The 12,965-nt window shown below is 34.3% G+C and overlaps 1 protein-coding gene across 2 annotated transcripts; it reads right to left on the reverse strand.

Moving 5' to 3' along the window:
* Nucleotides 1-2,018: 2,018 nt before the first annotated feature.
* On the reverse strand, nucleotides 2,019-8,548 carry LOC126967021 (39S ribosomal protein L2, mitochondrial). 2 transcript variants are annotated; one of them, XM_050811330.1, is made up of 7 exons: nucleotides 8,435-8,548; nucleotides 8,162-8,344; nucleotides 7,965-8,077; nucleotides 5,714-5,849; nucleotides 4,320-4,400; nucleotides 3,602-3,733; nucleotides 2,019-2,282 (listed from the first exon to the last, which is right to left on the reverse strand). In XM_050811330.1, exons 1-7 carry the CDS (start codon nucleotides 8,520-8,522, stop codon nucleotides 2,077-2,079), a joined length of 939 nt encoding a protein of 312 aa, XP_050667287.1. In that variant the 5' UTR covers nucleotides 8,523-8,548; the 3' UTR covers nucleotides 2,019-2,076. The 2 variants fall into 2 exon arrangements, with proteins under 2 accessions (XP_050667287.1, XP_050667288.1); XM_050811331.1 differs by having other exon boundaries at nucleotides 8,162-8,507.
* Between the last annotated feature and the right edge of the window lie 4,417 nt (nucleotides 8,549-12,965).

Genomic DNA, 12,965 nt, shown 5'->3' on the forward strand with positions numbered 1-12,965 from the left:
CAGATTTTCATTATGATATATTATAAATATTTTATAATAGCTTCTGCTCTCCAGTAAATATTTTATAACTGCACAGTCCCTCGATATCCGGAGCGTTGCAAGTGGACATAGCATTGTATATAATATTATAGGAAGGTTCGAGCAATGGATGAAACTAATAAAATATCCTGTTTATCCCTAGATATAAGACAACAGATATCTGTTGTCTTTCATCCATTGCTCGAACCTACCTATAATATTATATACATTGCTATGTCCACTTGCAACGCTCCGGATATTGAGGGACTGTGCAGTAATAATGTTAATAATACTGACACACTTTAACACAAATTATCTTGCAACAAACTAGGCATACCTGGTACTATAGGTGCAAGATAACGATATATTAAATACAATATACCTACTTACTTAAACATACATAAATACAAATTATATTAATAATAATAATATTGACACACTTTTTACACAAATTATCTTGCCCCAAAGTTAAGCATATATAGCCTGTGTTATGGGTTACAAGACAATGATATATTTAATACAATATACTAACTTAAACATAAATAAATACATTTAAACATCCATGCCTCGGAAATAAACATCCATATTCATCATATAAATGCTTGCACCTATCGGGATTCGAACCCAGGACCTCTAGCTCAGTAGGCAGGGACACTAACCGTTGGGCTATAGAGGTCGTCATAAGTATGAATGACGGCAATATAAATTAAGAATCTTAAGGACGCGTTATCAAAACAGAGAGGTATCGAATCGCACCACTACACTGACACCGCTCAAACACATACACGTACTTAAAGTTAATAGCGGGAATCAAATGAATTTGAAACTATAGCAATTTTTTTAATACCTATGTGTTTTTGATAATTGGTTGATGTATTCGTTTAGTAGTTAAATATAAGAACTTTAGATGGCAATTGCGACAGATAACGTCGTGTGCAGTAAGCACAGTTTTTTTTTAAATCCAAGATGGCCGTTTTATATCAAAAATTATGATTTCGCAATATGGGTATCGTATCCGAGGTTAATGAGGGTGCAGCGAACGATTTTGGGATCAATTTTGAAATCCAAGATGGCCGCTGCGAAAAATTATGATTTCATCAATATGGGTATCGTATCCGAGGTTATCGTGGGTGCAGAGAACGATTTTGGGATCATTTTTGAAATCCAAGATGGCTGCCGCGCAAAATTATGATTTCAACAATATGGGTATCGGATCCGAGGTTATCGAGGGTGTAGAGAACGATTTTGGAGTCATTTTTGAATTCCAAGATGGCCGCCGCGCAAAATTATGATTTCAACAATATGGGTATCGGATCCGAGGTTATCGCGGATGCAGAGAACGATTACGGGATCATTTTTGAAATCCAAGATGGCCGCCGCGCAAAATTACGATTTCAACAATATGGGTATCATATCCGAGGTTCTTGAGGGTGCAGAGAACGATTTTGGGATCATTTTTGAAATCCAAGATGGCCGCCGCGCAAAATTATGATTTCAACATTATGGATATCGTATCCGAGGTTCTCGAGGGTGCAGAGAATGATTTTGGGATCATTTTTGAAATCCAAGATGGCCACCGCGCAAAATTATGATTTCAACAATATGGATACCGAATCCGAGGTTCTCAAGGGTACAGAAAACGAATTTGGAGTCATTTTTAGGGTGTAAAGTCTAAAAACCTCATCTTATCTATAAATAAAAAATGTTTGTTTTAAATGGCTTTGTCGTAAATCCAACTATTCGCCGTCTCAATATCTGAGTGATCGGACAGCATTAGCAATAACAGTACAATATTGTATATTTCATTAAAAAAAGAATGCTGGGAGTTTCTTGCCACACTTCTTCTCTCTCAGACCGCCAATTTGTTTTCGAAGCGGTAGCAGTATCTAGTTTAATAGAAAAGACATCAAAAATAATTCTAAAGGGGTCAATTTTAAGAAAATAAATGTCTTTCATGCCTCTATAGAAAATGCCCTTGCCCTTGTCAATTAAAATAAAGGTTAAGATTCCAAACACTTTATTCATTCTACTATAAATAGTATTTTATTGCTTCGTAAATCACGGCACCATAGTCAATTTCATTGCTGGTAACCTAAACTTCTCAGGGTTCTTTATTTCCTTGACTGGCTTTGGTGGTCTGATTTTCCTTCCGTGTCTGCCGTCCTTCCTCTTCCATAATCCTGATCGTGGCCGGTTTCCGAGCCAACGGTTGCGCTGTGCAGAACCTATAGGCGTGTCTCCGTGATCTTCATTTGAAAGGCGACCTGGAAATGGAAATAATTTCTATAGAGTTCTGTGCCGCAAAGAGTCAGACGCCTAATTCGATCTACAATTACTGTTCGTGTAACTCAACAAGCTTATAAACCTGATATATTCAGATATTATGTATAGGCCATTAAAATGTAATAATTTACTAGACGCCCTTTCGATGAAGGTACCTAGTACCTACACACACCGATGAATAAATTAAGAGGTTGTGAGTGAACCTGGCCAACTCGCAATGGGCTCAAGAAAATCTTGAAATCTTTTTTTATGACAATAAGGGATGAGACGAGCAGGACGTTCAGCTGATGGTAATTGAGTCGCCCTGCCCAACACAATTGCGCTCGTCACTTAGAGAGCCTTGCACATTACTGATTCACGGCAGAAAAAGGCGTCGTTGTAGTACCTATAATCTAGCCGGCATCCTGTGCAACGGAGCCTTCCACTGGTGAAAAGAGTCAAGGTCGTTCGATCCTCGTCCGCTACGTACAAATGTTATCGGTGTATATTTATACTTATTCGACGCTTTATAAGGCCGGCAACGTTCTTGTGATTCCTCTTGTGTTACATTATAGTAAGGGGCCGCAGTTATCAAATACCCTCAAATAATTTATATGTATAATTATAAACAATTTGTTATTTTTTAAAGAATTATAACCCTCACTTCTGAGATTAATTACACAAATAACATTTATAAACAAAATTTACGAACGATGCAGGACTCGAAGCCGCCGCCTCTCTCTCGCGTTCAACTCTTAGGTTGTTACAAGACATATATGAGATTTATCAACGATACGTCACTCGAACGGCTGGCTTAGTGGAAGAAAGCTCGCACGGAACGCGAGAGGTAGCGGGTTCGAGCCCCGCATCGTTCATAAATTTTGTTTATAAAAATAAATTGTTGTTACAAGACATATATGAGATTTATCAACGATACCTCACTCGAACGGCTGGCTTAGTGGAAGAAAGCTCGCACGGAACGCGAGAGGTAGCGGGTTCGAGCCCCGCATCGTTCATAAATTTTGTTTATAAAAATAAATTATATCTTACTACCTATTGCTTAATCATGTACAAGAAGAATAACCAATGGACACTTTATTACACAGTACTCCATAGTCAAGTCCTCTGTTGCCAAGCTGTATCTCATAAGCCGTAATAGACGGCTGAAATTTGATTACAATTACCACTATAAGAACAAATAGAAAAAAGCAAGACGGCTAATTCCAAAATGGCGGTCACGTAAAATACAAACTGGTTTCGTTTGCAAAAGTATTTCAAGATTAGGTATGTATGAAATGCTATGATTCAATCTAACACTCACCAACTACAGCCATACAGTGCTCATCAAAACTAAACAGTCTCTTCGATGGCATCTGTACAATAATCCTGTCGTTTTGTCTCCTTAATATTGTTCCAGATGTTCCTGCTGCGTGAATATACAACCCACCCTGACCTGTAAACCAACAGCACCGTTAAGACGACTTCATGATTTGGGAATCTCAAGTTAAAGAATGGACTAACTTTTACTTAGCGTTTTTTGGGATATCTAGGATAAGTTTCACCTTCATCTATATATAAGTATGTAACGGAGGATTTGAACATTTTTTTTCATCCACTTGAAGACTTGAGTCATTTGAAAATTTTTACATATGCCATAGATTAATGACAATAAATATTTTCATTTCAAATCAGGATCACAATATGTGAGGGGAATACGGTCAAGAGGCTTGCGTGATGATCGGCCATTGATATTCAATTTATACTGATAAAAGTTATAATATTGATTATAGTTTAAAGAAATAAACGCTAACACGCTCTAATAAGAAGAAAATATTTATTTAAATAATAACTTTCGCGAGTTTCATTACTATAGTAGTTCATACTATATATATTACATTATCATTCTATAGATACCTACCGGAATAAAAAAATCTCGACCTTGTCATACCTAGATGTTTTGTAAACATGTTGAATCTCCTGACCTCTTGAAGTAAAAAATGGATGGTCGATAGTGACGTATAAGATGGAACAACACATACCTGGTTCTTTTTCTATACAATGCACTATAGTACCAGTGGGAAGAGCGCCTAATACATACGCATCACCTTCATTGGCACGCACTGAAACAAATATTTATTGAATTGAAACTAATTGAATGGAAAAAACTAATATAAATCTGGGTTCCGAATGATAATCTAGAATTTTGTAGAGCTACAAATGACTTATTGTGACGGTATTGATATTTTCTTTAACAACGTTAAAGCATCTTTCTGTCACTCTCTCTCATTTTTGCCATGTGTTTCTCAACCGCTAGAGGTTATCGTAAGCTCAGTAAACTTCTTCCTGTTTTGTGCCATGTGAATTAGGTTTTCTACTAAACCGCCCTATGAATTTTTTAACGTAATTAATGGCTCATGTGGTAAAAATTGTGTTTAACGCAATACGGGAGCGAAACTGGTCATCTTGAACCGCGTGCGTGCCAACCTCGCCTTCGGCTTGGGTTCCATTTTGCACCAACTTACCTCCCTAGTTGCGCAATAGGTATACTATTCCATCAAATTCAAAACTGTAAAATTATAAAATAGATATTCGAATATCTTGTTATTGCAAGAACCCCTTCATCTCATGCCAAACATGATAGTTTACAATTATTTTACCCTACTTTTAGGAGGTTATTTGCTCCTAAAGTCCCTGAGTTTAAGTTTAAAATTCTTTTACATATGTTATTTTAAGTTGGTTTTGGTCACATAAATTTACAAAAATGTCCCAAATTTTTCAGTGCAGTAGTATCGGCGCATACTTAGTGGGTAGTCACACACACACACACACACAGTCATAAATATATAAATTCTTTCAAATTTTAAAAAATAAATAAATTCGCCACGTTAATGTATGGAAGTGAAGGCAGAAGAAGCATAAAAGCAGAATTAACGCAGTTGAGATGCGATCACTGCGTAGTATGTGTGGGGTAAGACTGACTGATAGAATTCCGAATGCGGTAATACGAGCGCGCTGTGGTTTGAAAGAGGATGTTGTGACAAGGACTGAAAAAGGAATGCTGAAATGGTTTGGACACATGGAGCGAATGAGTGAAGAAAGAATGACACATCAAATATATAAGGCAAGTGTGTGTGGCAAGTCGGTTGCGGGAGACCTCGTGGAACATTCGTCGACCAAATTGGGAATGTTGATGATGTTGAGAAAAGGAGACGCCCGAAGCACCCGCAACCGGCGAGCATGTATGAGGTTTGTAAGGATAGAAGAAAATGGCATTCTATTATCTCTGCCTACCTCGACGGGAACAAGGCGTGAGTGTGTAACAACATTAACAATGTCTAATTAGCAGTTATCTTTATCATTGTGTAAGCTTTATTGTTGATGGTAGCCAGAAATTCAGATCAGAAGACCCATTTCATCAAAATAACAAGCTTACCCGGTATCCTAGGTAAATGTCTAGAAGTTCTGATAATATCGCCAGCCTTCATATTTTGAGTAGCGAGTATATATTTTAGTTTATCTCCTACAGCCACCAGAGCCACATGTGCAGTTCTACAACCACATTCCATTATCTGTCGGAAACATAAAATCAAATTTCAAGTAGGTACATTATTAAAATGAGTGGCCAAATTTTTATGGGACAGAATTGCTTACTACTTTGCCAAATTGAGTTGAATCATTATTTTTCTACAACAGGATCTCAGGAAGTGTATGAAATATGTAAACATGTAACAAGTAACACTGGATCCTCTACGCTAATTTATCACATAAAACATGTTAAAAACAAGTTTGCAAAACAGTTCATCCTCTGCACCTGTTTTTGTTTCATTTCAATACTGAGTAACATAAAAGTAATGGTCTTTAGACTTAAAGATTTTGAATTTATTTCCTCTCTTGCTATTAGCAACATGTTTGCTATTTATGACAGTGCATGCAGCTTTCATATTTATTTTTATGATCTATCAATGTAACATCCTAAAGAATATGTTGTTCTATTATGAATTGTTTAAAAAACAAGCATTTTCTTTATTCCACTCCATCACAAACAAAGCAAATAGAACTATCGCTAACTACGAAAGATACACTGGATGAACAGTATATGCTAACATATGTATTTATTTCCCTCCCACAGGTGAATGTGGGTGATGTTATCCATTTGTTATCCAATGTTTTATTTTTTTTTATTTAACAAAACTGTTAAGCTCTAATATGTTTATAAAACATATTTTGTGTTAACAAACACAATAAACCGGCGCAAAGTAAAAGTGACTATAACATAACTGATTATTGTCAGTTATGTTATACAACTGTAAAACTGACATAAATTAATCTCCTAATGAAACCACACACCTTGAAGAAATTTTATTGTAACAAATTGTAATGTTAAAATAGAATACCACAGTTTCATAAATCTGAAGCATATATTATTTTTGAATACACACACATTTGAAGAAAAAGGGTTGGTTTCACATAAAAAAATAGGACTGCAGTAATATGTTATATTGTAATAAATCCTATGAATAATCCTATTTTAGGTGTTATCGGTATGAAAGAAAAGTTGTAATTTAAGGATTCAGGACTAATCTTCAGTAAACTTCTCTAATAATTGTTATAAAAAACACAAAGCAACAACACAAAAAGTGCTGCAAAAAGAACACATGGATGATCAGATGCAACTCAAATTTGTCAAACAGTAACAAAATTAGAATCTAAAAAGCTATATTTCCAATATGGACCTATGGGTTCAACTTTAGGGAGCAGCAAAGAACGGTAACTTTCAAATTCAAATTGAACACTGTGAAAGAGGAAATAACTGACTACAGCATAAAGTACCAACTGTGACTGTCATGCCATATAAATAATTTGGCTTCCTAACTGGAGATGTGGTGCTGGAAGTTTTGTGGAGCCAGTTTCGCAGTCGCGTCCATTTTCCAAGAACTTGGCATAAAACAATGCCTTTCTGTGTCAGTACAGAGTCACATATTTTAGTTCTTTAGACACATCTCCTTGTTATGAAGGGCACCAGAGGGCAAGGAAGGTTACCCAAGCGATGGGCCGACCAAATTATCCCCATAAAGATGTCACTTTGTGATGACCACAACCACTCTGCCAAGAGTGTCATGATAAAGAAGAATATTCTAATATCTTCTCTGAATGTGTTCCTTTAGCACTGACCATGTTGTGTTTAGTGCTTAGCTGATAGCAAACTTTAATGGGAGTGTACAATTGCTAAGAAAAATGAATCCATTTGTAACCTCTTTAATAGGTGTGTTCTACTTATGCAAACAATTACAAAATAAAACTTGGAGAAAGTTATCATTTTCACTCAATTATTTAAGTTAATTGAAAGAGAATTTTGTACAATTTATTTGAAATTGCCAGAACACATTTTTTTTATGTTTGATTATGATGTTACATAACAATAAACAAAAATAATAGTTAGCTTTGCATAAAATAATAATTTGTTTAATTATTGACTATCAATTACTAAGTGTATCCTCACTTTATATATGTAGGTAGGTAAGTAATATTATGATGTGATTTCTTAGTAGGGTCTGAAAGGGCAACTTGCTTCTTTAGTGACATACAAAATATAGGTAAAACTTAAGCATTATCCATTCTATCCCAATTTATTTCTGTAACAACAGGAAAGTAATGAATCTTGAGTTCTTAATAAGCCTACATACCTGAATCACTTTTTCTTGTTGTGGGGGTCCATCTAATGGTCCATCTCTGATCCAATTAATCCAATGATATTTATGCTTAATGCCTCCACCAATACCTTTAGCTACAACTCGACCTTTAATGAAACAAAATACCATCTAAATAAAAATTACGAACTGTACGAAATAGTAAATATTGTTATTTTAATTATGATACATACCAGATTCAGGATCCCTTCCTGCTAAATTGGTTACTTCTAGCGGCTTTACTGTATAATCCTCAGGAAAGTGAACGATTCTTCTGTAACTTTTGCCAAAACCTGGTTTAGGTTTCACTAAGTTTGGTTTACTTGCTAAAACTGCTGCACTTGCGTGTATACCTCTAACATGTAGTGTATTACTTGCTGTTGATATAGATAATATTGAAAATAATCTATTTATAGACATTCTTATAAATCGTTATATAGAGCAGTTCTACAATAATTATAATCAACCTATTAATTTTGCTTTCCCGTCATTTCCTGTAAATAAGTAAAGGGTAACCCCAAAAACAACAATTTCACAAATAAAAATTAAAAACATTCTATTTTCTTTTTTATTGTGGCTTTTACGGAAAGTTCACCACAATTAAGCCAATGCCAGGTTGAGGTAGGCTACCAAGTAAGAATCATGAACGTAGTGTTTAAATTCTCTTTGGTAGGAATCATGAGTAATAAATAGAACTGTGATGATGAACATCCCAGTTTTAACGGTAATGATCAGTGATAACAAAACAACAGTTTTATTTTTTTATTTTAAGTTTGGAAATATATATATATATATATGTTGTCCCAATATTCAACTTTAAGCCGAAACGGGACGATAGGCTAGATGGTAAACAACATCAGAAAAATCAGAAAAGAAATCCATCTCATATTCTTTCGAAATTAAGGGCATTAAACGAAAAGCAGATTATATCCATATTTTAAGGACGCGTTTACGAATCCGACAAAAATAAGATATTTTTCGGTAGAGTTTGCGACGAAATTAAACTAAGTCTAACAAAACTAAAAATTGCCACTGATTACTTCTTTATCTCCAATTAGCGGGAAATGTTTGCTTTGAAATTTTGATATTTTATGTCGTAAAAATGATTATCCGTAACCTCTTCACACAAAATTGACGAAATGGGGCTTCATTCAGGATCAGTTTTCTGCTACCACTTACATAATTTTGGCTCTTAACAATTATGTAAGGAAAGCAGATATAATATTTTCAAAAACACGGGAAATAAATTAATTAATATCTAATAAATAATCTCAGAAAAAAATAAAAATGAATCGTCTTATATATTTCTGATAAGCATGAGCTTTACAGTGTGGTATTAAGGGTTATTTTATTTTGTCACTCCGTACGCATTGCACAGAAAGATCTATAGAAATAACCTCAGTCCGCGCTCGGCCACCGTCGTGGGTAGACACTGTGTCGGTTGTAAGCAGCAGCTCGTACTCGGAAAGATCGCTGTACGAACATGAATATTTTTTATAGGCTATACAATACTGTCTTTGATACTTTACATATTTTGTACGCAGTCAGATTTTCAATAAATTATGTTTCTGTATTTTTTTGAAGAATTTGTGATTTATAAGTTCATCTCTAAATATAAGGTCTAATCGAAATCCTAGATGGCGCTTATAAAATTGGCAACTTTTCTTCATGGGTGTCATTTTCATGGTTTTCGGGGTCAACAATAACGAATATCGGGTCAAAATCGAAATCCAAGATGGCACCGATGAAATTTACCAACTTCTCTTCATGGGTGTCATTTTCATGGTTATCGGGGTTAACAATAACGAATATCGGGTCAAAATCGAAATCCAAGATGGCGCCGATGAAATTTACCAACTTCTCTTCATGGGTGTCATTTTCATGGTTTTTGGGGTCAACAATATCGAATATCGGGTCAAAATCGAAATTCAAGATGATGACTATGAAATTTACCAACTTCTTATCATGGGTGTCATTTTCATGGATTTTGGGGTCAACAATAACGAATAGCGGGCCTAAATCGAAATCCATGATGGCGCCTATGAAATCTACAAAATTTTCTTCATGGGTGTCATTTACATCGTCAATATTAGAATTCATTCATAAACTTAAATTATCTTCTAAAAGGCCTGTCTAACTCCCACATGCTAAATTAATTCTTCATTCCATAAATATATAAATATTTACGTTTCGACTTTTCACTCACAATATGTACAAAACACATTCCGTTACCAATCTAATTAAAAAATCTCAAAACTTGATTTTGAAAGACCTATCTAATTGTTCTCTGCACCCTCGATAAACTCGGATACGATACCCATACTGTGGAAATCATAATTTTTCGCGGCGGCCATCTTGGATTTAAAAAAAAACTGCGTTTACTGTACACGACGTTATGCGACAGAATTGTCATCTAAAATTCTAATATTTAACTACTAAACGAATACATCAACCAATTATCAAAAATACATAGGTATAAAAAAAATAAAATTCAAACTTGCTAAAGTATCAAATTCATTTGAATCCCGCAATTAACTTTAAGTACGTGTATGTGTTTGAGCGGTGTCAGTGTAGTAGTGCGATTCGATACCTCTCTGTTTTGAGAACGCGTCCTTAACATTTTTTAGTTGGTTAACTTTGGTTATTTTTGTCCCTAGGGTTATGATGACATTATTGAAATGGATTATCTAGATAAAATATTTTCAATCACATTCAAAAATAATAATTCAATTGTCCAAATTATCTTCGAAATTAAACTTTTTGCCGAACTATGAATTCAACATTTACAAAATGTCTCGACTTTGATAGAGCCCGCTGAAAAAATAAATTACTAGAGTACCTTAGCGAGTGCCATCAAAAGTTGGTGCCCTTAATTAGGATTCTTAAATGGTATTACACTTATTGGGTTAATACTAAATAAATATGGATATAAATAAAAAACTTGAAGTAATCCGATTTTATGAGAATTCAGTTTATTAAGCTAAAGCTTTTGATGGTCCTTAATTTTACGGCAGAATGACTGTTATGATGAAAAGAGATTATACCGAATTGTCCTGATGCTCTAAAGGAATGTGAATTAGTTTTCAAATGCACCAGCAGAGTGCGCTAAGTTCAGTGTTAAAAAAACTATACGTAGAGTTGATACTGAGCAACCAATTAATAAAATAAGATGTTTTCTTCTTCATTTTGATAAATATGTTCTTTTCCACGATCATTTTTAAACATTTATGATTTCCTGCTTCATGCTGAGTTTCTTGCACCCATTCTTCTTAGGTCTCTTTTAAATGGGTGGTAGTTTTTGACGTTCAATAAGTGATTTTAAATCCTATTTTCAATAAAAATATTTAAATATGAATTTGAATTAAACGATTTGATCAAGCCATTGCAATGTTGACAAAAGTATATTTCTGTAAAATAGATTTGTTTATAGATTAAATTTTTGTAATGAAATTGTATTCACATTTTAAATGTGGGATATAAAAAATATAGTCAATGTTTGCACCTTCACCTATACTTATATTATTAATTTTATAACACAGTCTAAATTATTTTACTTTTATTATTTCCAAAAAACTACGACAAAACGAAAGCTTTAAAATTTTTTCAAGAATAAATAACAATATTAAAGACAATATCATATAAATAAAATTTCGATCAATGCTAACATTAAGAAAAAACACTTGTTAATTTCCCGCCACTGAGTTGGTATCGATTAAATGCATTACACGAAAGCTTGTCCTGTTTAGAGAGCTCGATTGTGGGAAGCGTTACTGTAGTTGGAATATTCAAAGCTGATCATTATATCGGATAATGCTCTTTAGTGCTGTTATTGGAAAAATACCCATTACAAACAATATGAATGAGTCTATACTATGACGACAGGAGGTTGTATCTAACAAGATATATTTACGACTTGTCGCATAAAGACATAATAAGCAGGTTTAAAATTTAATTAAAAAAAAAAAGTTACGTTTTAATAATATTTAGGGCTAGACTACAGACTTATGTCTTATGTCTTATATTCGCTACATTTATGTAAATACTTATGAATGAAATTTACACAGTTAAGTACGAATACGTTTTTTTATAAAAAATAAGAGACGAGACGAGCAGGATGTTTAGCTGATGATAATTGATACGCCCTACCCAGTGCCGCTCAGGATTATTGTATAACCCAAAAATTTTGAGCGGCACTACAATTGCGCTCGTCACCTTGAGACATAAGATGTTAAGTCTCATTTGGACTGTAATTTCACTAGCTACGGCGCCCTTCAAACATTACTGTGTTTCGGTCACCCATAATCTAGCCAGATTCCTGTGCAAAGGAGCCTCCCACTGGTAATTCTAATATAATTACAAAGGTAATCAAGTCCACTCATATGTGAATCATGTAAGCTCGATAGTATAAAGAGATTAAAACAAGAGAATTTATAGAATGAATGCGTACCATGGTAGGTGCCTAATCACAAAAGGAGTTTTAATGATTACCCATGAATTTCTTTCAGCTTTATAGTTTCATGAGATAGCTTTATAGTTGTTTATAAGTTTGGTTATACTACACCATCAGACACTACTCGTGATATGTCAAAATACCTATTTAACAGAGAAAAGTTCTAGGAAGTGGGAGGTCATTGTTTGTCAACTTAATCAGTTCAACTTGACCGAATGATACATTTTTAGGTCCCTGCGCATTGACATAGGGACAGACTTCCAAGTTAGTGACGTCATAGTAACTTTGCGCACACTTCAAAACTCATCAATCATGTTATAACTATTTTTTTTTACCTGCTGATGTCGAGCAGATTTGTTAATTTATATAGGCTCCCTTCCCTGTTTGAAGTATAATACTTAATAACCCAATTTGTGGTTCATAAACACAATGCGTAACACACATATATAATATGAAGGGTTCTGTTATTTTATTTTAATTTAAAATAGATATTCCATTTAGTTTTAATTCATGGTTCTATTAGACTTTTTGAATTTTGACACTTCTGA

The sequence above is a fragment of the Leptidea sinapis genome, chromosome 12, assembly GCF_905404315.1.
Source record: "Leptidea sinapis chromosome 12, ilLepSina1.1, whole genome shotgun sequence".
NCBI lineage: Eukaryota > Metazoa > Arthropoda > Insecta > Lepidoptera > Pieridae > Leptidea > Leptidea sinapis.